The 27,076-nt window shown below is 42.2% G+C and overlaps 1 protein-coding gene across 7 annotated transcripts in view; it reads right to left on the reverse strand.

Moving 5' to 3' along the window:
- The window catches only part of CCDC66 (coiled-coil domain containing 66), a 97,958-nt gene that overhangs the window by 58,170 nt on the left and 12,712 nt on the right, over positions 1-27,076 (reverse strand). For all 7 annotated transcript variants that reach the window (XR_006283052.1, XR_006283053.1, XM_038409195.2 and 4 more), the window contains 8 exons: positions 26,953-27,056; positions 25,315-25,448; positions 23,021-23,274; positions 21,511-21,595; positions 15,800-15,961; positions 12,218-12,380; positions 11,579-11,701; positions 542-1,041 (listed from right to left, as the gene is read on the reverse strand). Coding sequence is in view for 5 of the 7 variants with exons in the window: in XM_038409195.2 (XP_038265123.1) it covers positions 542-1,041; positions 11,579-11,701; positions 12,218-12,380; positions 15,800-15,961; positions 21,511-21,595; positions 23,021-23,274; positions 25,315-25,448; positions 26,953-27,056 (1,525 nt within the window). In the remaining 2 variants the exon portion in view is untranslated. The remainder of the gene's footprint in view (positions 1-541; positions 1,042-11,578; positions 11,702-12,217; positions 12,381-15,799; positions 15,962-21,510; positions 21,596-23,020; positions 23,275-25,314; positions 25,449-26,952; positions 27,057-27,076) is intronic.

Raw genomic sequence — 27,076 nt, forward strand, 5'->3', positions numbered from 1 at the left:
TGAGCGGTATCAGCAGTATTTTCTTTAAAGTGTGGAAAGATATGATTTTTTTCAGCCATGGGCTACTGATGATGTGTGTTTAGTGGAATGGAAGAAGGAAGAAAAAGTGCAATTATGAAGTATGTACTTTGCTGTCATAAATTCTCTGACAAGTCAACAATGGCTTTTTTGGTTGTTTGTGAAAATTAACATTGTCCTCCTGTATGTTTTCCTGCCTTTGATGGACAAAGAGGGTCAAGTCAGTTTCATAATTTCTATCTCCAAGAATACAATGATACGCAGGCTTGTATCTTGCTGCCAATCAGATTCCCTCTTTACACTAAGAATAAATGACAACTAAATAACGGAATAAATAAACAGAAGAGGGTTATGGTGACATCAAAATCCAGATGAGTGAAATCTGAATATATTATGTCACTAGAATACTTACATTACTGAACTAAGTGCTGGAGTTGCACCAATGATCTAGCCCAGACACAAATGAGATATTAAGTGAGCCAAGGTTATGATAAATTTTTGCTGTTAAACACCAAATCATTACCTTTGTTACTGCATGTCCCTTATTCTTTGTATTAGTTTCCTGGTGAGATGAAGGAGACCTTTCTGGAGAGACTTCTTTCTTTTGACAGAGTTTGCCAGGAGTATTTCTTTCTACCAATTGAAGCAGCTCTATCTGTCGTCTTACTTTCTTTTCCTCCCTTTGCTTCTGTAGCCGTCTAGGGTATCTTTCTGATGCTGGAATATACCTTTTCCCAGGTTTGTTTATGTTCCAGTCAGGTCTCTTTCCATATTTTTCCATAGGTTTTGTTTGTTTCTCTTTTCTTGCAAATTGATTATATAAATCAGTGTAACTGCCATTATTCTCTTTTTCTGATATTTTCTTTTTATCTGGATACTGCATTTCTTTCTTGCATTTTTTGATGTTAAATTTCTCTTTATATTCTATGGACATATCTGGAGATGTACAGTCCACAGTTCTTCTTTCTACAACTGGCTCAGTACATGTTTCAGTTCTGATGTACGCTCTGGTGTCAAAGTCATCTAAAAACAAAAGTATCTCTTTTACATTTTTCTAAGCAGGCCACGTGTCTTCTTTGATTTATATTTCAGTATTTAGACTATAAATGCATTACTACTTACTTCATTCAAAACATTGATTGCTACAATATTGGCATACTTTTTTATTGCTTCTGATGTTTCAGAGTAAACTGCACAGGGGAGAACCAATATAGTGACCAGATAAACTCAGTCCATGTTTAAAAACATGGGGAACAAAATGTAAGAAAACTTAAAATAAAATATATATGAAATGAAACTACATTGTCTTGATATATAGATTCATCTTGTGTTGTGATAAACCAGTGATGAACAACAACATGAAGCTTTTATATGAATATTTAAGGTGCATCTTGTTCATAGTTTGTCAGATCTTTTACCATTTTAAGTGCTACTGAGTGTAACAGGCATTCCCCATCTGGTTTCTTTTTTCTCTTCTCTGACAGAGGTTCTGAATTAGGAGCTGACTCAGTAATCTATCACTTGGATCCCCACCAATATAGGTTAATTGGGATCTAAGTGGAAGACCAATTAACAAAGAGTCACAGCTGAAGGGCTAATTAGAGGGGAAAAGCAATCCTAGCAGCTGAGAGCAGATACATAGAGAGGAAGGAAACCCTGGAAAAGATGGAGATGCAGAACTTGCAGGAAGACAGAGCTAGTTGTTCTTAGCACTACTTCCTTTTCCTTTAGCAGTAAGAGGGGAGCTGACTAGGACTTGTACATATGCAAATAGTACTACAGGTAGTGGCCTGATAGAACACTATATTAAAGAACAGTGGTGGGGAAGGTGGCTGCAGTGAGTCTGGTCTGTACCTAAGGCAAGAGATTCCCAGGGGACCACCCTGCAACATACTTGGGGGCTTCTCCAGGACCCATATCCCTCATCTGTGCCTGAACCCAAAGAGGGAGCCGGCGCAAGGGTCAATGGTCTGGGAAATGGAAGAAATCCTGAAATGGATCATGGAATAGAAAAAGGAACTGCAGTAATCCATACAGTTTTTCAACTGTCCTAGCAACCAGAGCAGCAGGCCCAGATGGTGTGGCAGGCAGACCAATAGAAAGTTCTCCAGGACTTTATCAAGGAACAGATGGCCGTACAGCACGGGATACTGCAGAATCTGGTGAGTCCCGTGACCGGGGTTAACAATAGAGCCCAGGGAACTGGACATTGTGAAGTGGCTCCAAAAAATGACTTTGAGGCCTTTAATCAAACTTTTGAGAGGGTGGCTTTAAGTTCTCGTTGGGATAAGGCATCATGAGCTTTGCAAGTGGCTCCTTGCAAAGCCCAAGCATCCCTAAGTGAAGAACATGCCATTGCAGATAGGATGGTTCTGTTGTGAGAAAGATCCCAACAGAAATTTAGGATGGCAAAAAGCAAAGAGGCTGTCAAGACTGGGCTACTAGCTGGTTGTTACCCCCAGAGAGCCAGGGGGTGGAGGAAGTGATGGATGTCTGATCGTAGAATAGTTCTTGCAAGGTCTTCCTGCGGTGGGGAGTATATGGGTGCATGGCACCAATCCTCGACATCGGACAGTGTGGGGAAGCTGACTGAAATTCTTAGAGGCCAAGCTACCCAGAAAGACAGTCCATCTCTTGCTGGGACAGGAGGTGAGAAAGAAGTTGGTAGATGCTCAGCCAGGAAAAGGGACTGAGAAAAGGAGAGAGAAGTCCAAAGGGCCCTCATACTCTGCCAGAGAGGGATGGTGTGTTACCAGTGTCGGTGGCCAGGACTCAAGAGCGTTCGTGTAAGGACTGCAAGTTGGTGGGGTTTTGTTCTGTGAGACGTGATGAAACTCCAGCAGATATTAGCAGGGAGGGCAGTAAGGTTAGAATGTGTACATGGGGAAAGGAGACATTCCTTTTGGAGGTCAAAAGAGTGTTTATATGGAAAGTGTGGGTGGTGGAGCCTTTACCCCATCCAGTTGTGTTGGGTCTGAACCGGAAACCCTTCCCAGTGAGAGAGAGAGAGAGGGGAAATTCCAAGGAGATCGCAGGCTCAGTTATGGAATGTGGAAAAGGAGCTAGAAGAAGGGGGCTGTCAGACAGAAATTAAAAAAAACCCAGACAGGAAGATACAAGTCAGGAAGGTCAACAAGAGAGAAGAGTTTGGTAGAGGAGGAAGGAAAACAGAGGTATAACAGAGGCTGATGACTGAGACCCATAGGGATATAGCTAATAAAACAAGGGTTTACCGGGGAGTCCCAGGAATGGACCAGAGCAAGAATGAGATGTCAGGGGCAGAACAAAGTGTCATGGAGAGTGGTGAAAGCCTAGAATTAGAGGTACAGTAGCAACTAATTAGAGGGAAGGTCAGATTGTCTTCATTCCAAGAGCACTCTACTGACAGGCAGAGAATGAATTGTGGGGACAATCCCCACCCACAGTTGGGTTTTTTGTGGGTGGGTGGAAAACAGAAGACAGCCACTGAGGAGCTGGGAATAACCCCAAAGATGGGGTCCCACAAAAATCAGAAAATGGTGATAAAGGCAAGCTCAGCCCAAAAGAAAAGAGCATTTGAAAGAAGGTAGGAAGGCATGTGACAGGGGATTTGAGTCAGGAGCTGACTCAGTAATCTGTCACTCCAATCCCCACCAATATAGGTCAATTGGGATCTAAGTGGAAGACCCATTAACAAGTAGGGCCACAGCTGAAGGGCTAATCAGAGGAGAGAAGCAACCCCAGCAGCTAGGAGGAGATAAATAGAGAGGAAGGAAAACCTGGAAAGAGGGGTGGGGAATGCAGAACCTGAAGAAAAGGAAGGGCTGATCTTTTTCCCCCAGAAGTAAGAAGGGAGCTGACTGGACCACCTTACATATATAGTTCTAGAGGTGATGGTGGCCTGAGTGAGAGTGGTCTGTACCAAAGAGAAGAGACTCACGGGGACCGCCCCATGACACCCTCTCCTTCTAAAAGGGAAAACTTTGTTTCAGTGTTTAAAACAAATAAATAAACCACCTTCCCACCCTACCAGTCCCCTTCATACAATACATTAGGCATACCCCAAATACTTCTTAATTCCTGAGAATTTGCAAATCTCTATTGATCTTTCTATACTTGCTGCCAAGCCCAAAATATAAATTTCTAGTTTAAAGAAACAAAAAATATTTCAATGGAATTTCCCAACCCATTTGAGGGCTGGAGGTTAGGTATTTGTTGCAATAAAGAAACATCTATTTAAACTAAAAGGCACACAATGGCTGTATAGTTTTACTAAATATAATTTTTGCCTCAACTATAATGCTAAGAAATGTAAAGCATCCTTTATCTTCATTTCAAGTAATAATGTCTGACATCTGGGAACAAATTGGAAGGTCTAGGCATGTGTTAGCCTAAGGACCTCTCAATATCAACTGGCAAAGGTTCCTGTCAGACCTGACAAAATCACTACACCTAACACGTTGCTGTTATAGTATTTATCTATAAAGAATACCATGCGAGTTCTTAAATGAAAGCCAGGATCATACTAGTCCTTAATATCATTGTGAAATGTATGTACTGATTTATATTTAAAGTTATGTATATTAAAAGTATGTCCCTATAGTTTTGTTTCAAGGTGTTCCTCCCCAGCAGAGGTGAAAAACCAGTTTTGTCAGACAAAGGGATGTATAGGCACATGGCTACGTAGGTTCATAGGTAGTTTAAGCATTGTAAGCAAAACACAATGGGAGCTACACTTGCATTTCAAGACATCTTAACTCTGGGGTCAACACAATGAGTGTTGGTTAATATAAGGAGAAGCAAAAAGCCATTTAGTTATCCACTGTCTGAGGAAACCCTTTGAACGGGGTAGGGGTATTCATGAAAATCTGGATCCTGCTTTTTGTCTGAAAACCAGCAGCTCTGTCTAAAACTGAATCCCTGGGAGAAAATGGTTATAGATCCCATTTTATAAAGTAGATTAATAAGTGTTACTAGTTCTGTTTCCACCCATTAGCCTTACTCAGTATCTCTCTCTATTTTATCATAAGTTTGATTTTTCATTATAAATACATTTCACTGCTGTGGTGTTATAAAGGACCTGATTTTGAGTTATATCAGTCAAGGTGTGTGTATATGGCTCCTTTGGGGATAGTGAACCTAGTAATTACAGTGAATGTCCAGTGACAGGGGCTGGACACTATAGGGAACATTCTGAGGATTAAGGGATTGGTGTATACTTAGCACTAACCTGCACAGAGAGGAGGTCTGCAGAGACCTGGAAGTAAGTGCTTGTGGAGCCAAAGGCTATTTGTTTCAGAGAGCTAAAACATAGCAAGGACAGACAAGACTACTCCACACTAAGGGCATGAAGTGATGAAGTATCTGACTACCTAAGCACCTTCACAGTGTGAGATTTGGATACACCAACTACTTTTATGCATGTTTTGCAAGGAGAAATTGTGGAAGGCTTTGCCAATTGTTAAACAAAATGCTTTTGTACCCTAACTCCAAAATCACTAGCAGAAATTTTCTAGCATCTTCACTACCTCTTTAGGGCCCCAATTTATAGGATACTAGGCACGTACTTAAGCATGAGTCACAGGTTTCAGAGTAGCAGCCGTGTTAGTCTGTATTCGCAAAAAGAAAAGGAGTACTTGTGGCACCTTAGAGACTAACAAATTTATTAGAGCATAAGCTTTCGTGAGCTACAGTTCACCTGCCACCTGCGCATCTACCAATGTGATATATGCCATCATGTGCCAGCAATGCCCCTCTGCCATGTACATTGGTCAAACTGGACAGTCTCTACGTAAAAGAATGAATGGACACAAATCAGACATCAAGAATTATAACATTCAAAAACCAGTTGGAGAACACTTCAATCTCTCTGGTCACTCGATCACAGACCTAAGAGTGGCTATCCTTCAACAAAAAAGCTTCAAAAACAGACTCCAACGAGAGACTGCTGAATTGGAATTAATTTGCAAACTGGATACAATTAACTTAGGCTTGAATAGAGACTGGGAATGGATGAGTCATTACACAAAGTAAAACTATTTCCCCATGGTATTTCTCCCTCCCACCCCACCCCCTACTGTTCCTCTGATATTCTTGTTAACTGCTGGAATTAGCCTACCTTGCTTGTCACCATGAAAGGTTTTCCTCCTTTCCCCCCCCCCCCCCCCCCCCCCCCCGCTGCTAGTGATGGCTTATCTTAAGTGATCACTCTCCTTACAGTGTGTATGATAAACCCATTGTTTCATGTTCTCTGTGTGCGTGTGTATATAAATCTCTCCTCTGTTTTTTCCACCAAATGCATCCGATGAAGTGAGCTGTAGCTCACGAAAGCTTATGCTCTAATAAATTTGTTAGTCTCTAAGGTGCCACAAGTACTCCTTTTCTTTTTAAGCATGAGTGTAATTCCACTGAAGTTAATGGGAATACTCATGTGTTTAAAGTGAGGTATATGTTTAAGTACCTTGCTGAACTGTATCCTATTTTGTTTACTCTCATGACCCTGAGTTAATGCCTGACACTACAGTCAGACCCATATGAATTTGTTATAAGATAACTAACGGACTATGCCAAGCACCGTATGTATTCAAACCCAGTAATAGTTAATTTGGGCAACAGGCTGAAAATACTCTTATGCAGTACTTATGTGCCTTCATGTTTCACAAATCTAAGCATGCCTTCCTTTCTTAGGACTATCGCATCTCATCCAGTGTTAGGCCTTGTCTACACTACACAGTTTTGTCGACAAAACAGTGGAGGTGCAAGCACTATAATGCTCCTCTTGTCAGCAAACTCTCCTGCTTTGTCAACAAAACAAAACTCTCTCGCTGAGAAGTGTATAGCTTTTTGTGGCAAAGTTAGATAGACAAAGCATCCATATAGACACTGTATTTGTTATGTTGCTATAACTGGCCTCCAGGAGGTATCCCCGATGCCCTCCATGACCGCTCTGCTCACTGTTTTGAACTCCAGAGCCCTGCATCCAGCTACACAGGCATGCACCCCTCCCCCTTCTAAGCCCAGGAAGTTTTGAAACTGCTCAGTATGGAGAGCTCATATCGCTACTGCCCAGCTGAGCATGCCAGCTCCAGCAGCAAACACAATCCTGCCTGGACTACTGGTGGATCTCCTAGGTCTGTGGAGAGAGAAGGCTGGGGGAGAACTCTGAGGAAATCATGGAATTAAAATATTAACTTGGAATCCTGCTTGCCCTGGCACTGGAATGGCAGCTCCTGCTGGGGGGGAGGGGAAGGGAGGGGCAAGAAGGGGAGATACTGCTGTACAGGGGAGGGAGGCAGGAGCAAATGTCCAAGTATCCCCTTCCCCACTGCCAGCGTACTAGTCTCTGCTGAGCTGGGCTGGGGAGACACCACCTGTGTGGTTGCTTCTGTGGGTTTAAAGTGTTCAGCAATGTCAGAGTGCTACTTTAAAACGTGATTTTAAATGTGTTACTTTTCATGCACACACAGTAATCATTACAAGGTTCACAGCACAGTGCAAACAATGCCAGGCTCAGCACACTTCAGCAACACACATTACCGTGGCTCAGTGTTAATATGCTCCTTCAACGCATCCCCACAGCCAAGTAGCCCTTTGTTGGGCTCCTCTTCTAGCCTTGTGATCCTAATGCACAGCACAATACTGAAGAGCATATCCATACTTTCTGATAGAGGTGGCTGGGTTGCAAGGGCAGTTGAAAAGCAGCAGGGTGGATTAAAAATCAATGATTTTTTTAAATTTAAATTAGAGAGGTTTTTTCCCTCCAAATGCATTTTTATCAAACTATCTAAAGATAGCTTTAATTAAGATACATTACAACTCAAAGATATCATCAAGGAATAGGGATTATAAATTCTAATTCTATAGTATGAGACAATATATTCATGTAACGTTTAAGAATAGTTTTGTAAATGAGTTCCAATAGTTCATAGATTACAGCAGGGGTGGGAAATCTACGGCCCACAAGCCAGTTCTGGCTCCTCAGGGCTTTGGATCCGGCCCGCAGGACTGCCCCCCCATGGTGCCACAGGCCCTGCACCGCTCTCAGAAGAGGCCGGCACTATGTCCATGAGGCCTCGGGGGGGGGGGGGGTGCGAGGGGGCAGAGGGCTTCATGCATTGCCCTTGGCTCCAGGCACCGCCCCCCACAGCTCCCATTGGCTGGGAACGGGGAACCGCAGCCAATGGCAGCTTCGGGGGAGGTATCTAGAGGCGTGGCAAGGGCCACTTTGCGATGCAGGGCCTGGACAGGCAGGCAGGGAGTCTGCTCTGGCCACGGTGTGCGCTGCTGCCACCCGGAGCCGCTTTAGGTAAGCAGCACCAGGCCAGAGCTTGAACTCCTCCTGCACCCCACCCCCCAACCCCCTGCCCTGAGCCCCCTGCTGCACTGCGCACCCCAACCCCCTGCCTGCATCTCAAACCCCTCCTGCACCCCAATTCCCTGCCCTGAGCTCCCTCCTGCACCCCAACCCCCTAATACACCCCCGCACCCCTCCTCTGCCCCAATCCGTTGCCCTGAGCCCGTTCCTGCACACCGCACTCCCTCCCGCACCCCAACCCCCTGGCCCAGCCCTGCATACAATTTCCCCACCCAGATGTGCCCCTCAGCCCAAAAAGTTTGCCCACCCCTGGATTAGAGACCCAATTTTATGGGGTTACTCTATAGATGATTTAGGTTAATCTTTTTATCTACCCAATGGGACACCATGCTCAGTCTAGAATATACCATCAGATGCTTAGTTTTGCAGTCCTCAAACTGTGGATTTGTGTCTCCAGAGATAATTTTTGCTGTAAACAAGCTTATTTTAAATAAATAGACAGGTGAGAAATAACAGACCTCAACCCTATTGTCCCTCTGCAAATTTGTGTACACAGAGTCAATCCCTTACCTCTCTCTAAACGTGCAAAGTTTCAAAAAGTTCAATGAATAAAAGATTGTTGGGGGCGGAACAACACTCTGCCCCCACTATATCAAGAACTGGCCTAATCTGATGACAGTTTGTGAACAAAATCATGAAAAAACAGATTGCACTGTCACAGCCAAAGTTCTCAACATTGGGCTTAAGAGAAATGTTGAACATATGCTGAGTACCCTAAAGCCTATTTCTGTAGCCTTGAACAAAATGCAGGGAAATATCTGTTTTATTGCTGACCTGTTGAAATGTGGAAGGAACTGAGTGAGATCTTAAAAAGAGAAATATGTAATGACAGAGTTAAATTACAACCATTTAAAAAAAAGAATGGGACAAGCACTATCTCCAGCTCATTTTCTTGCAAATATTCTCAATACTCGATACTAGGATCAAACCTTAACTGCTGAAGAAGAGAAGTTGGCTATGACATAGACATCCAGGAATCAGCCCTCCATAACGCCAACTATAATAAACTTCAGAGCTTAGGGTGAACCATTCAAGAAATATGTTTGCTGATGATGTTTTAAAGAAAGTCACACCAGTGAACTGGTGGAAGTCACTTAAAGCACTTAGATTCAGAGACTGTTGAAGTGAATCTCACTTTTAACAGAAATAGCTTCTTCTGTTGGTGTAGAAAGAATTTTTTTTTTCTTTCTTTGGACTAATTCATTCCAAATTGAGAAATCATTTGGGACCTGAAAAAGCAGCAAAGCTCATTTTTCTTCTCCAGATTATGAACAAACAGGAAAATGAAGGTGAAAACAACTGAGCTGCAGAAGCCAATATTTAAAGTTTCTCATGTTGACCTGGCTGACATAGTTGGTTTAATTTTTTTTTTAATTTCATTAAAATTGTTAACTAAAATAGTTAAACAAATACAAACCTGATTTAAAAAAACTTGAATGTTTAACTAAATTCAAAATTCATGTGCTTGTTTTGTTAAAATATTATGTTTGCTATTGAAGAAAAAAATCCAGAATACATAACGTTGTTGTTTTAGTTAAATAAAACCAATTTAAATGTCTGTCTGGTAATGTTGTCCTCCTAATACAGCATGGCAAGAAAATCCTCCAAATATTAATGATTAACCTGTTGAATTAGAGATATTTATGAAGTCACTGGGAGGTGAACTATCTGCTTCATTTACCAAAGGTAAATGAAATAACCAATCATTCATTTTTTTATATAGATGTAAAACTAATCTGAAAAATTTCAAAATAAATCACTTTAAAAATGTAGAGTGTATACCTTCTAAATGTGAAACCTACATCTATCTCCGAGTTGTGAAGAATATATATTAAGGTTATAACAACCAACAAGAATGCACTTTTATGTAGAAATCCATGATTAAACAGAGTCTTCCTGACTAATGATTTTAAATCAAATCCATCCTGAAAAGCATCTGGCAATCGTGTAGGATGCTCATGGAACAATGGGATTGAGAAACCTTCCTCATATGACACTGTATCTGCCCCCATGAGTAGGGCCCCACCAAATTCATGGTCCATTTTGGTCAATTTCATAGTTATAGGATTTTAAAAACCTGAAATCATGCAATTTATGATATTTAAATCTGAAGTGTCAGTGTTGTAATTGTAGGGATCCTGATCCAAAAAGGATTTGGGGGAGTCGCATGGTTATTGTAAGGGAGGTTGCAGTACTGCTACCCTTACTTCTGTGCTGCTGCTAGTGACAGTGCTGCCTTCAGAGCTGGGCAGCTGGAGAACGGCAGCTGTTGGCTATGAGCCAAGTTCTGAAGGCACAGCCACCACCAGCAGCAGTGCAGAAGGATGGCATGGCATGGTATTGCCACCCTTACTTCTGTGCTGTTGCCTGCAGAGGTGGGCCCTCTGTCGGCAGCTGCCACTTTCCAGCCACCCAGCTCTGAAGGCAGCAGCGCAGAAGTAAGGGTGGCATGGTATGGTATTGCCACCCTTACTTCTGCACTGCTGCTGGCAGAACACTGCCTTCAGATCCGGGTGCCCAGCTAACAGCTGCCAGTCTCCAGCTGCCCAGCTCTGAAGGCAGTGCAGAAGCAAGAGTGGCAATACCATGACCCCCCTTAAAATAACCTTGTGACACCTCCCAACTCCCTTTTGGGTCAGGACCCCCAATTTGAGAAACGCTAGTTCCCCCCTCCCCCCCCCCCCCGTGAAATCTGGGTAGTACAGGGTAAAAGCATACACAAGACCAGATTCCATGGTTTGTGACACATTTTTCATGGCTGTGAATTTGGTAGGGGCCTACCTACGAAGCACTGCAAACCCTTGCCAAAGCACCCTGCGGCTATAGTTGCACAGTGGGATAGCTACCCACAGTGAACTACTCTCTCTGTCAATGCAAGAGCTGCTATTGTGGATATGCTTCACCGACACAAGGACCATAGTGTGGACATGCAACAGCAGTTTAATACTGCAGTGGCTGTATGTCATCATAACTTGCGCTGACAAAACTCTCTAATGTAGACAAGGCCTTAGTTTCCCTATTGCTGCTATTTTATTTACTCTTGATACTCTAATCTGTCTAAGCAGTCACTTCTAGTTTTACTTGGTGCTGTATAAACAAGATTTGCCTCTACTGATAGCCTGAGCTAATGAAGGAGCTATTCCACTATTTTTTTTTCTTATAGAACATGATACCCTACTAAATCATATTATTTTTTGGAATGTATACCTGTCTGCACAGCAGTATCTTTCCGAGGAGAGGTTTCGGTTTTTACATCTTGATGCATCTTACTGCTCACTTCATCAGAACAATGATCATGATTTACATTTGAAAGGTCACATATTTTATCACCTAAAAAGTAAGAAACCAGTGATAAACAATTTTCTATTAATGTCTATATAAATCACACTATCAAGTTAACCCTATCCCTGTAGTTTAATAATTAGACCTTCTGGGTTCTAGTCCTGATGCTGCAATTGACTCACAGTGTGACCTTGGCCACATCTCTTAGCCTTTCTGGGGAAGATCTTCTAAAGAAATTACATGATTTAGGAGTGCAAGTCCCTCTGAAAGCCAAAACAGTTGTACTTGTGCTCCTCAGTGCTCCTGAAAATCTCCACCTGTGTCTTTCTTCCATTATAAAAGGTGGATATTGCTGCTTGGTGTTTGAGGCTTGATTAACATTATATATGTTTAACTTTTTGAGATACTTGACTAAAAGAAGTTTAAAAGGATAGAAGTTTTGTTCAGTTTCTGAAGCCAAAGAGCAATGTCTAGACTGACAGGATGTTTTTTCTCAAAAATAGGATCCACAGCTCATGCAAACCCTCCAAAAATAAAATGAAATATATTAAAGTTGGTACTTGCCGCTGCCGCCGCCGCCACCACCAAGATTCTTTTGCAGTTTTGAAATGTCATGTCCTTTTTGAGCCAACTCTCGAATACGTTGTTCCTGTTTTAATCTCTGTGCCTGTTCTTGTGCTCTCTGCATTGTCTGATAGAGCTCATTTGTTTTAAGAGTCATGATTTCCTATCATAAAAAGGGAGACAAATGCATGAGATCATTTAGTCGGAGAATAAAATAAACAGGGCTGCATAATCTTATAAGTTTAAATCTATTCATGATTTTTTCTATTTGGGTATTTTTTTAAGTGAGCAAAAGAAATAGAGATGCAAAGATCATTATGCAAGGCTAACGGAGAGCTTAATGCCAGCACTGTAGCAGCATAAAGAGCTAGACTATGTTGTGATCCCCTGTATCATGAGACTTGCAGGGAAGCAAAAAAGCAGGTATTAGAAAACTGTGCACCCTAAACTTATGGAAGAGAAACAGCAAGTCATCCCCAAGCAGAGATGCTTCTTCTTTAAGGCTCTGTGGGTTAAAGGTGCAGGAAATGAAGCCAAGTAACAGCTCCTTTCAACACATTACATACTTCAGAGTGGAAAGAAGTGCCAGAGTTCTGATCTCCTCTGTGGCTCTTAGTGCATGTTGGTAAAGCGAGGGGAGCATCTGATGGTAATAAGTTTCCCGAAGGAGCTGTGCTGCTTGAGGGAGGTGAGTCCAGTAACACAATGCAGTGAGGCAGGTCTTCTGTACAGGATCTCACTCCCCAAGACCTATAGGGGTGCCTCTGATTTCCCTGCAGAATCTGGAGCCTTATGTGGCTTGAGATATACCTGCACGATGCCTTCCTTGAACCCCACAACATCTCTTCCAAAGAAGAGAATAACTCAAGTTATGTGGCTCAAAACATCAGCTAAATCATTTATCTTAATTTTATTCCTTCCATACATTTGTCCATAGTGGGTAAGGATGGGGCCTCTAGAACACAAAGTTTGAATCCACCAAGCTGTCAGAAGGCTTCTGCCACCAGAAGATTGAAACAAAATTTATATGGAGTATTGGGTGGTGTTCACAAAAAATATTCTAGTACCTCCAGAATGTGTCACTGATTTTTTGACATGACATAAAATTTATTCTGGGGGGAAAAAAACTTCAGCCCTGACAGGACACATCTAGTCAAGTGCATTACATGACATTTGTGGGGTCTCTCAGAAGCATCAAGCTACAGACCAATACTCCAGGTTAGGTATTCTCAGACGGTATTGGGGTTCAAAGCAATTTTTGCTGTTTTAACTAAAAATTTTAAAAATGCTATTTTGGGTACAAAACATTGCCTAAGACTATCTTCCACAGCTTTATTTAAAACTATTTGAGGTTTTTGTCCATCTTGGTGTCTTTTTGTGAAAATTGCCTGGACCTCAAACCACCCCCACCCACCAAAAAAACCCACAACCAACCCCTCAAACAAGCGAAAAGAAACGGAGTACTTGTGGCACCTTAGAGACTAACAAATTTATTTGAGCATAAGCTTTCATGAGCTACAGCTCACTTCATCGGATGCATTCAGTGGAAAATACAGTGAGCAGATTTATATACACACACAGAACATGAAACAATGGATTTTATCATACACACTGTAAGAAGAGTGATCACTTAAGATGAGCTATTACCAGCAGGAGAGCGGGGGGGGGAGGGAGGAAGAAGAAAACCTTTTGTACTGATAATCAAGGTGGGCCATTTTCAGAAGTTGACAAGAACGTCTGAGGAACGGAGGGGGGTAGAGTGGGGGGGAGAAATAACATGGGGAAATAGTTTTACTTTGTGTAATGACCCATCCACTCCCAGTCTCTATTCAAGCCTACGTTAATTGTCTCCAGTTTGCAAATTAATTCCAATTCAGCAGTCTCTCCTTAGAGTCTGTTTTTGAAGTTTTTTGGTTGAAGGATAACCACTCTCAGGTCCATAATTGAGTGACAGGAGAGATTGAAGTGTTCTCCGATTGGTTTTTGAATGTTATAATTCTTGACATCTGATTTGTGTCCATTTATTCTTTTACGTAGAGACTGTCCAGTTTGACCAATGTACATGGCAGAGGGGCATTGCTGGCACATGATGGCATATATCACAATGGTAGATGCGCAGGTGAACGAGCCTCTGATAGTGTGGCTGATGTGATTAGGCCCTATGATGGTGTCCCCTGAATAGATATGTGGACACAGTTGGCAACAGGCTTTGTTGCGAGGATAGGTTCCTGGGTTAGTGGTTCTGTTGTGTGGTGTGTGGTTGCTGGTGAGTATTTGCTTCAGGTTGGTATTCAGTATTTGCTTCTGTAAGCAAGGACTGGCCTGTCTCCCAAGATCTGTGAGAGTGATGGGTCATCCTTCAGGATAGGTTGTAAATCCTTGATGATGCGTTGGAGAGGTTTTAGTTGAGGGCTGAAGGTGATGGCTAGTGGAGTTCTGTTATTTTCTTTGTTGGCCCTGTCCTGTAGTAGATGACTTCTGGGTACTCTTCTGGCTCTGTCAATCTGTTTCTTCACTTCAGCAGGTGGGTAGTGTAGTTGTAAGAATGCATGATAGAGATCTTGTAGGTGTTTGTCTCTGTCTGAGGGGTTGGAGCAAATGCGGTTATATCGTAGAGCTTGGCTGTAAACAATGGATTGTGTGGTGTGATCTGGGTGAAAGCTGAAGGCATGTAGGTAGGAACAGCAGTCAATAGGTTTCCGGTATAGGGTGGTGATTCTGTGACCATCACTTATTAGCACCGTAGTGTCCAGGAGGTGGATCTCTTGTGTGGACTGGTCTAGGCTGAGGTTGATGGTGGGATGGAAATTGTTGAAAGCATGGTGGAATTCCTCAAGGGCTTCTTTTCCATGGGTCCAGATGATGAAGATGTCATCAATGTAGCGCAAGTAGAGTAGGGGCATTAGAGGACGAGAGCTGAGGAAGCATTGTTGAGGAATGCATCCGATGAAGTGAGCTGTAGCTCACGAAAGCTTATGCTCTAATAAATTTGTTAGTCTCTAAGGTGCCACAAGTACTCCTTTTCTTTTTGCGAATACAGACTAACACAGCTGCTACTCTGAAATCTGTCAAACTAGTGAGTACACAAAATGAATTATGTTGGTGAGGAGAGAGATTTCAATTTAATTCATGTGACGTTAAGTTCATCTTTTTTATTATGGAAAAATAGGTGGACAATGTCCTTTCTAAAGTGAAAAAAGCTTGAGATTGTGTTGAGGGGAGTAAGGCAATACTTTCCCCTCACAATAGGGTGGTATTAGTGCTAACTTAATTTTCTAAGCTTTCTAGTTTAATCAAAAATGGTGGGTAACATTTTTGAATCAATCCATGGGTTCTGTCACTTCTTTCATTCAAATATTAAATATTAATTTATGTTAACAGAAGTGTGGCAAAATCCCCTACACTGCTTCAAAAATCAAGATTTTCGACCTTAACTATAGTCACAAATGAAATTTCAACACTACTCTTGCCTCAGACATTAGATAATAATAGTATTTACTATTTATTTCTAAATCTATTAGACATTGGCAGTTCTATTAAACACTGTCATTTACACGCAAAAAGTAAAGGTTTAACACCCACTTCCTTTTGTTTCTGTTTGAACATATCCTCTTCAAACTGTTTTTGCATCAGTTCTCGTTCTCGTGCTAAGCGGTGTTCTTCTTCTTGTTCTTCCCATTTTCTTTGCTCTTCCTCCAGCTGCTTCTTCCTTCGCTTTTCCTCTACTTGAGCCATTATAGCTTTCTAGTGATGTCAAAATCATAATAAAATTTAGTAAAATTAACCCTTAGTAGTATGTATAATATAAAATGTATTATATAATTTCATGTCTCCTATATAAAATATTACATTTAATTTGTATGTAATTGTATGTAAATGTAATATGTAATTTGTATTCTGATTCCATAAAAATTCAGTTCAATAAGAAAGATATTATTTTCTGTGCCACACAAAATAAATGAAACTTAGCCCTCTCGCAGGTAAACCTATTCAGCAGAAAGCATGCCAAAGAAAAATATAATTTTTAAAAAGTCTCACAGGGTGTGGAAGGGTGTACGCACATGTCCCTGAATTGTATCGCATTCATTATTTTTTATAGGCTTCAGTTTCCCTGGGGGAAAATAACGCATCTGGTGTACTTTGATCCATCTGTTTGGCCTGGAAGGTGTTATACAGAATGCTATTATACAGTATTTTATGACTCCAGTCAGCCACAATAAACCATACTGCTCTGGCAGTAGATGTAAATATAATTAGGGGGCTTAGTATAAATGAGAATAAGGACCATACTGTTTTAAACATCTGCTGACTAGGAACTACAATATCAGTACAGCTAAGATATGCTGTGAGTTATTTTTTTGAGGCATCAGTTTAATAATAGGTTTCAGAGTAGCAGCCGTGTTAGTCTGTATTCGCAAAAAGAAAAGGAGTACTTGTGGCACCTTAGAGACTAACAAATTTATTAGAGCATAAGCTTTCGTGAGCTACAGCTCACTTCATCGGATGCATTTGGTGGAAAAAACAGAGGAGAGATTTATATACACACACACACACACAGAGAACATGAAACAATGGGTTTATCATACACACTGTAAGGAGAGTGATCACTTAAGATAAGCCATCACCAACAGCAGGGGGAGGGAAGGAGGAAAACCTTTCATGGTGACAAGCAGGTAGGCTAATTCCAGCAGTTAACAAGAACACCATACAAAGCAAAGCTGCAGCTATTAGCAAAAGATCTTCTAAAGCAGTTCCAAGTAAAGAATATCAGAGGAACAGTGGGGGGTGGGGTGGGAGGGAGAAATACCATGGGGAAATAGTTTTACTTTGTGTAATGACTCATCCATTCCCAGTCTCTATTCAAGCCTAAGTTAATTGTATCCAGTTTGCAAATTAATTCCAATTCAGCAGTCTCTCGTTGGAGTCTGTTTTTGAAGCTTTTTTGTTGAAGTATAGCCACTCTTAGGTCTGTGATCGAGTGACCAGAGAGATTGAAGTGTTCTCCAACTGGTTTTTGAATGTTATAATTCTTGACGTCTGATTTGTGTCCATTCATTCTTTTACGTAGAGACTGTCCAGTTTGGCCAATGTACATGGCAGAGGGGCATTGCTGGCACATGATGGCATATATCACATTGGTAGATGCGCAGGTGAACGAGCCTCTGATAGTGTGGCTGATGTGATTAGGCCCTATGATGGTATCCCCTGAATAGATATGTGGACAGAGTTGGCAACGGGCTTTGTTGCAAGGATAGGTTCCTGGGTTAGTGGTTCTGTTGTGTGGTGTGTGGTTGCTGGTGAGTATTTGCTTCAGATTGGGGGGCTGTCTGTAAGCAAGGACTGGTCTGTCTCCCAAGATCTGAGAGAGCGATGGCTCGTCCTTCAGCATAGGTTGTAGATCCTTGATGATGCGTTGGAGAGGTTTTAGTTGGGGGCTGAAGGTGATGGCTAGTGGCGTTCTGTTGTTTTCTTTGTTGGGCCTGTCCTGTAGTAGGTGACTTCTGGGTACTCTTCTGGCTCTGTCAATCTGTTTCTTCACTTCAGCAGGTGGGTATTGTAGTTGTAGGAATGCATGATAGAGATCTTGTAGGTGTTTGTCTCTGTCTGAGGGGTTGGAGCAAATGCGGTTATATCGTAGCGCTTGGCTGTAGACAATGGATCGAGTGGTATGATCTGGATGAAAGCTAGAGGCATGTAGGTAGGAATAGCGGTCAGTAGGTTTCCGATATAGGGTGGTGTTTATGTGACCATCGCTTATTAGCACCATAGTGTCCAGGAAGTGGATCTCTTGTGTGGACTGGTCCAGGCTGAGGTTGATGGTGGGATGGAAATTGTTGAAATCATGGTGGAATTCCTCAAGAGCTTCTTTTCCATGGGTCCAGATGATGAAGATGTCATCAATGTAGCGCAAGTAGAGTAGGGGCATTAGGGGACGAGAGCTGAGGAAGCGTTGTTCTAAGTCAGCCATAAAAATGTTGGCATACTCTGGGGCCATGCGGGTACCCATCGCAGTGCCGCTGATTTGAAGGTATACATTGTCACCAAATGTGAAATAGTTATGGGTCAGGACAAAGTCACAAAGTTCTGCCACCAGGTTAGCCGTGACAGTATCGGGGATACTGTTCCTGACGGCTTGTAGTCCATCTTTGTGTGGAATGTTGGTGTAGAGGGCTTCTACATCCATAGTGGCTAGGATGGTGTTTTTAGGAAGATCACCAATGGACTGTAGTTTCCTCAGGAAATCGGTGGTGTCTCGAAGATAGCTGGGAGTGCTGGTAACGAAGGGCCTGAGGAGGGAGTCTACATAGCCAGACAATCCTGCTGTCAGGGTGCCAATGCCTGAGATGATGGGGCGTCCAGGATTTCCAGGTTTATGGATCTTGGGTAGCAGATAGAATACCCCAGGTCGGGGTTCTAGGGGTGTGTCTGTGCGGATTTGTTCTTGTGCTTTTTCAGGGAGTTTCTTGAGCAAATGCTGTAGTTTCTTTTGGTAACTCTCAGTGGGATCAGAGGGTAATGGCTTGTAGAAAGCGGTGTTGGAGAGCTGCCTAGTAGCCTCTTGTTCATACTCCGACCTATTCATGATGACGACAGCACCTCCTTTGTCAGCCTTTTTGATTATGATGTCAGAGTTGTTTCTGAGGCTGTGGATGGCACTGTGTTCTGCATGGCTGAGGTTATGGGGTAAGCGATGCTGCTTTTCCAACATATTAACCCACAGAGACCTTCCTGCCAACACTACAAAAAGAAGGATTCTGGGTGGACTCCTCCTGAAGGTCGAAACAGCAGCCTGGATTTCTACATAGACTGCTTCCGCCGACGTGCACGAGCTGAAATTGTGGAAAAGCAGCATCGCTTACCCCATAACCTCAGCCATGCAGAACACAGTGCCATCCACAGCCTCAGAAACAACTCTGACATCATAATCAAAAAGGCTGACAAAGGAGGTGCTGTCGTCATCATGAATAGGTCGAAGTATGAACAAGAGGCTACTAGGCAGCTCTCCAACACCGCTTTCTACAAGCCATTACCCTCTGATCCCACTGAGAGTTACCAAAAGAAACTACAGCATTTGCTCAAGAAACTCCCTGAAAAAGCACAAGAACAAATCCGCACAGACACACCCCTAGAACCCCGACCTGGGGTATTCTATCTGCTACCCAAGATCCATAAACCTGGAAATCCTGGACGCCCCATCATCTCAGGCATTGGCACCCTGACAGCAGGATTGTCTGGCTATGTAGACTCCCTCCTCAGGCCCTTCGTTACCAGCACTCCCAGCTATCTTCGAGACACCACCGATTTCCTGAGGAAACTACAGTCCATTGGTGATCTTCCTAAAAACACCATCCTAGCCACTATGGATGTAGAAGCCCTCTACACCAACATTCCACACAAAGATGGACTACAAGCCGTCAGGAACAGTATCCCCGATACTGTCACGGCTAACCTGGTGGCAGAACTTTGTGACTTTGTCCTGACCCATAACTATTTCACATTTGGTGACAATGTATACCTTCAAATCAGCGGCACTGCGATGGGTACCCGCATGGCCCCAGAGTATGCCAACATTTTTATGGCTGACTTAGAACAACGCTTCCTCAGCTCTCGTCCCCTAATGCCCCTACTCTACTTGCGCTACATTGATGACATCTTCATCATCTGGACCCATGGAAAAGAAGCTCTTGAGGAATTCCACCATGATTTCAACAATTTCCATCCCACCATCAACCTCAGCCTGGACCAGTCCACACAAGAGATCCACTTCCTGGACACTATGGTGCTAATAAGCGATGGTCACATAACCACCACCCTATATCGGAAACCTACTGACCGCTATTCCTACCTACATGCCTCTAGCTTTCATCCAGATCATACCACTCGATCCATTGTCTACAGCCAAGCGCTACGATATAACCGCATTTGCTCCAACCCCTCAGACAGAGACAAACACCTACAAGATCTCTATCATGCATTCCTACAACTACAATACCCACCTGCTGAAGTGAAGAAACAGATTGACAGAGCCAGAAGAGTACCCAGAAGTCACCTACTACAGGACAGGCCCAACAAAGAAAACAACAGAACGCCACTAGCCATCACCTTCAGCCCCCAACTAAAACCTCTCCAACGCATCATCAAGGATCTACAACCTATGCTGAAGGACGAGCCATCGCTCTCTCAGATCTTGGGAGACAGACCAGTCCTTGCTTACAGACAGCCCCCCAATCTGAAGCAAATACTCACCAGCAACCACACACCACACAACAGAACCACTAACCCAGGAACCTATCCTTGCAACAAAGCCCGTTGCCAACTCTGTCCACATATCTATTCAGGGGATACCATCATAGGGCCTAATCACATCAGCCACACTATCAGAGGCTCGTTCACCTGCGCATCTACCAATGTGATATATGCCATCATGTGCCAGCAATGCCCCTCTGCCATGTACATTGGCCAAACTGGACAGTCTCTACGTAAAAGAATGAATGGACACAAATCAGACGTCAAGAATTATAACATTCAAAAACCAGGTGGAGAACACTTCAATCTCTCTGGTCACTCGATCACAGACCTAAGAGTGGCTATACTTCAACAAAAAAGCTTCAAAAACAGACTCCAACGAGAGACTGCTGAATTGGAATTAATTTGCAAACTGGATACAATTAACTTAGGCTTGAATAGAGACTGGGAATGGATGAGTCATTACACAAAGTAAAACTATTTCCCCATGGTATTTCTCCCTCCCACCCCACCCCCCACTGTTCCTCTGATATTCTTGTTAACTGCTGGAATTAGCCTACCTGCTTGTCACCATGAAAGGTTTTCCTCCTTCCCCCCCCCTGCAGCTGGTGATGGCTTATCTTAAGTGATCACTCTCCTTACAGTGTGTATGATAAACCCATTGTTTCATGTTCTGTGTGTGTGTGTGTATATAAATCTCTCCTCTGTTTTTTTCCACCAAATGCATCCGATGAAGTGAGCTGTAGCTCACGAAAGCTTATGCTCTAATAAATTTGTTAGTCTCTAAGGTGCCACAAGTACTCCTTTTCTTTTTAGTTTAATAATAGAGGCTCATAAAGCACTTTACAAACATTAATTATGCCTTACCCACTATTGCTGTGAGACACATCTGGGTAACCAAGGTAATCTGGTGAAGGAGAAGTCACAGTTTCTATTCCCTTGAGCAATGTGTACTGCCACCCTGGCTCCTTCCCTAGTCACATCACCACACCTACCCTCATTCATTCTTCCCATTTAGGCTGTGTCAGATTAAAACATGATTGTACCTGATGTTCTAACTGTTTCTGCCGCCTCCTGTCTCTTTCCTCAATTTGTGCAGGATCCAAGAGAGCGGTCATTGACCGGAGAAAACTATGAAGAGAATCATTTAAATATTTTTCAATTAAAAAAAAATTTCAGAGTTTTATTTAATCTGAAATATCAGCAAGATTTAAATGTAAGACTTTTGTATCAAAATATGTACCTTTCATTCATTGTCATAGGTTTGCACTATAATAAATACAGTAACTCCTCACTTAATGTTGTCCCGGTTAACATTGTTTTGTTGTTACGTTGCTCATCTATTACGGAACATGCTCATTTAAAGCTGCACAATGCTTTCTTACAGCATTGTTTGGCAGCTGCCTGCTTGCACGAAGAACAGCCCGTTGGAGCTAGGTGGTGGGGGCCTGGAACCCGCGTGGGCCAGCAGCCCCCCTAAGTTTCCTGTGTGGTAACCACCCCGCAGGCTATCAAATGACAATCAGTTCAGGTGTCCCTCCCCCCACTGCTGTGTGCTGCTTCTGCCCTCTGCCTTGGAGCTTCTCCCGGAAGCCTCCAGCTTGCTGTGCAGGGGTGGGAAGCGGGGTGCTGATGTCAGGGTGCCCCCCTTCCCCTGCTCCTGTATCATCTCCACAGAGCAAGGGAGGACGCCACAGGGCTAGGGAGGGAGTTTGCTGGCAGCAGCTGCTGTCTCAACTTGCTGATCTACTTAAAAAGACAATGTACTTAGAGTGGGGTTAGGGTACTTAAAGGGGCAATATGTGTCTCTCTCTCACACACACACACACACACACACACACACACACACACACACACACACACACGCACCCCCAGTACTTCGAAAATTGGAGGGAGTGGTGCACTCCAGTGGGATAGCATGGGGTCATTATCACATTCAGTTTCCGCAGGGAATGTTTACAGCCACTGCCATGCGTCTACAGGATCTCCTCCCTCCATTTATGCTGCCTCGTAGAGTGCGAGGCTACATTAACAACGTGTTAACACTTCAGGGCTCAGCCAAGTGTTAGTTCATCATTTAGCAGCAAGGCATTCCCTGAGAAATATCCCACTCTCTTCCACCCTCTGACTCCACCACCTCAACCAAGCATCACAATCATCATTGCTGTGTACAGAATTAAATTGTTTGTTTAAAACTTATACTGTGTGTAAGTCTTTTGTCTGGTGAAAAAAATTTCCCTGGAACCTAATTCTCTCCCCCCCCTTTTACATTAATTCTTATGGGGAAATTGCATTTGCTTAAAGTAGCATTTTTCAGGAACATATCTACAACGTTAAGCAAGAAGTTACTGTACTGAAATTGAACATAATGTTATTTACGGTAAACTTTACTAGTGAATAATTGAAATACATATCTTTTTCAGTAGGGAACCATAAAAATTCCCCAAGAGAGAAGCAAATACCAAATTAATACTACTTCAGAGACTTACTAACTTCTAAAGACATTCCAGAAATGAACTGATTGGGAAGACTACTGTAATTGAGGCATGCACTCACCTGGCTTTTTGACTTTGTTCCGTAGTAGTGTTCTCAACGGTTTTTTGTACATTCTCCACCTTTGAATGTATGAGGTGGCCTAAAGCTGGAGGTGTAAAAGGATGAATAACAGCAGTCAGGGCCTGAGATTCAGGGGACAGGCAAAGATTTTCAGGCTGCTTGGTGTATGTTCCATTAATGGGGTGTTGTGGATTAGCACGAGGGTAGTTCTTTAAAGAATCAAAATGCACTGCCCATCTCTCATGCTCCTCAGCCTAAACGGATATGAAGCAATAAAGAAAATGGAAATATGCTCAGTTACACTGTCATATAAAGTATTTTAAACTAAATATTTTGAAAGTTTATTTCTATTTTGATAAAAGCTAAACAGCAGGATTTGCGTTTTTAAAGCTCTAATATGGTGCTGTGCCACATAGAGTAGTTAATTCTACCAATAGGAAAACTGGTTCATATGAAAGTGATCTGACCTGAACCTGATCAAAATTGAAACCAAATCTTTTTGGTGAAAAATCACTTACAATGCATTGCTACTTGCAATAGCAAGACTCAAAAACTAGGAAGTGAAAAAGTTAAATTTGTCAAGAATCTTTCAGTCTTGTATAAAATAAGTTAATACTAACACAGCGTTTTCCATACCTCTTTCTCTGCAACCTTATCTTGATGTATATTATTGTTCATACTGTCTCCATTAGTCCTGCCAGCAGTTTAAGGGAAGTGATTATTCCCCACTATTCGACACTGGTGAGGCCACACCTGGAGTATTGCATCCAGTTTTGGTCCCCCAACTACAGAAGGGATGTGGACAAATTGGAGAGAGTCCAGCGGAGGGCAATGAAAATAATTACGAGGAGAGGCTGAGGGAACTGGGGTTATTTAGTCTGCAGAAGAGAAGAGTGGAGGGGAATCTGATAGCAGCCTTCGATTATCTGAAGGGGGGTTCCAAGGAGGATGGAGCTAGACTGTTCTCAGTGGTGGCAGATGACAGAAGAAGCAATGGTCTTAAGCTGCCGTGGGGGAGGTCTAGGTTGGATATTAGGAAACACTATTTCACTAGGAGGATTGTGAAGCACTGGAATGGGTTACCTAGGGAGGTGGTGGAATCTCCATCCTTAGAGGTTTTTAAGGCCTGGCTTGACAAAGCCCTGGCTGGGATGATTTAGTTGGTGTTGGTCCTGCTTTGAGCAGGGGATTGGACTAGATGACCTCCTGAGGTCTCCTCCAACCCTAATATTCTATGATTCTATGATAATAGCCTACTTGTGCCATAATGCTAATAGATGCTACAACCTGGAGAATTCATTGGCAGTGTCCAATGAAATGGATAGAGTTAAACCCAGTCCATCCTGGTTATGTTCCCCAAAGGCTGCCATTATCACCTATTTATCAGGGTGCAATTATATTTTTAAACCTCCAAAAAAGAGTCTTGCTTCCTAAGTCAAGACATATTAGGTACCAAATCCTTGGATAAGATTAAGATAGAGTGACTGAACTTGTTTTCCTTTCTATTAGTAGAGGATACATCCTACTCAGACATGCAAACTAAATATTGGTTTAGATATGTAGATTCTTATAGTTGAACTTGCCTTTAATCTAACTGGTTCTACAAACTGTATTTGCACAAGAGGGAAAATGTGTTAAACAGCAAAATTAATGAACAACCTAAGTATTGCTTGACTGATCATAACTATACTGTTTTATTCTTCTCAAACCACAGAACAATGAAAGAGGAAAAAGTCAACAAATTAAGAATAAAGGTTACTAAGAAACACGAGAATTAAAGTACAGAGGTAGGAATTAAATGATAGCTACAGTATGAACAAAGTCACAAATTATAGGCAAAGTATGAGGTTAAGAGGCTGATTTCACTTGAGGCTGATTTCACTTGACAAGAAGCTCTCCATAGGCTTTCTGTGGCAACACTGAGGGGGTCTGATGCAAGACAGGCAGGAGAGAGTAGACATGGGATCACTGGCCACTTCCCCACCCCCCACACAATAAGGGCTTCATACAGGGTCCTTCAGGGCTCTGTTAGGACATACAAAGATCTCTGCTACTGTTTTTCTACCAGGGAGAGGAAATGGAATCTACAAGTGCACAGCCTAGTAACATGACCTGTGTGCTGGGATTTATCCCTAAATGCAGATTTTACAAGTAATCAGTGGATACAAATTGAAAACGAGCTCTTATAGAGCAATTCTGAAATATGAACAAAATACAGCACTATAAAATAACTAAATTAATTTGTTCTCTAAGACATACATTGGTTTTATTGAATGGTTCCTTGCTAGCCTTACTTTAGCTTGATTAACTGTCTCCAGTTTTTCCAAATGGGTTTTATCACCATCACCATCCGTTTTCTCCCAATGGTAGTATTTTGTCTGTCGCTCCAAAGTTTCTTTTAATTTCTTCTTTAAAGCTATCTGTTCGTCTTTAAAACAATTTTTTTCAGAATAAGTAAATATAAATAATTGCAATTTCAAAAAAGAGTAATATGCAGTGTGGTAATATAAAAAACAGTGTAAGCAGCTTAAGATGGGTAACTGGCCTTTGCCTGATTAGTCTTTCTAACCAGATATTTGTTCTAAGTGTTGAAAGGCTCTGCCTGTGAGAAAGATGGCTGCAGAGGATGTGGAAACAGGAGGCAATTGGAAATCTTTATTGGGAGAGGATAAAACTGTGAAGGACTATCAGTGACTCAGGAAAATATTTATCAAAAATATTGCATGTATTGCTTAAGAAATAGCAGAGGCCTTGAATTCTCCTCATTCATTGTTAGTTTTGTGCCAGTACAACTGTACTGAAACCAAGTAAGTTACACCAGGTTAGAACTGGTGTATCACCATGCAGAATCAAACCCAGAAATATGGTGGAAGATTTTGGAGGGTTTTTTGTCCAGACAGTTTACATCCAAGTTAAACAAAATCTGCTCTATAGAAATTAATGGCTTCATTATTCCATTAGGAATTTCCAGTAACCTTAGAAAATCCTATTCTCCTGAAAACATTGATTCAAAAGACAAATATCAATAGTTATGTTTAAAAAAAGCTTATACCACAATGGTGTTCAGAATTTGGATGCCAGGACTGAGTATAGATTCCTACAAGTCTATTTAAAATGCGGGAAGGGACCAAATTCATATCCCTTTCTACATCTTTCCCTCTCCCTACCAAAACAGTGTTTGCTTTCTACCTGCTGACTCTACAGTAGTAATTGAAACCTGTGGATCAGATTCAGTGCTATGCTATGCCCCTTTGAGCCAGTGAGGCTGCAGCAAAAGGGCGAAAGGGTAGACATCAGGCCTCAGAAGAATATCTGCAGCACAGAGAGCCTAAGTGCTGTTATTGCTGGAGGTCCAGATCCAAGAAGCATTCTTCAGGTAGGACCAGACTAGAGGAGGAAGGAGGTGTATTAAGGACAAGAGGAATGATTGGGAAGGACCAGTACCCTGATCATTCTGTGACCATACCATGGCCCACAAAAACTATTGCAACAGGAGAGAACGTTATGGCTGCTCTCTGGAATGCCCTAGCCTGCTCCAAGGGCTCCACTAGCCATGTATATGCTGCATAGGGAAGACAAGTCATAAACTGACTCCTGTCAATTCCTGCCCTGGCATAGGCACCAGCGCAAGGATGAATACATCTTTATCTACAGGCATGTAAATTCTGTCTGAAACAAAACAAGGAAAGGTTTTAAAAATAAAAAGCTATTTTAGCCAAGTCTAATTAGAAGCTCAAGCAAATGTTTTTTACAAATAGAAAAAACACAAACTGATAGAGAATATTTAAAACACTTTTAAACTCTAGTCATATCAATAGATTTAAACCTTTATAACTAGAAAAAAATTGAAGCTTTGACTATATTAAGTGACCAATGCTACAACATAATACACTGCTTAATATAAATATGGCAAATTATATTTTAATGCATACCTAGTTCCTTCTTCCACTGGGACTTCTTTGCTTCTAACAAAATTTTATCCCCTTCTCTTTCACCTAGGGTACTAAATATGTCAGCTGGTTTCCATGAATTCTTACTGCAGAAAAAAACAAAATT

The sequence above is a fragment of the Dermochelys coriacea genome, chromosome 7 (assembly GCF_009764565.3).
Source record: "Dermochelys coriacea isolate rDerCor1 chromosome 7, rDerCor1.pri.v4, whole genome shotgun sequence".
NCBI classification, from domain to species: Eukaryota; Metazoa; Chordata; order Testudines; family Dermochelyidae; genus Dermochelys; species Dermochelys coriacea.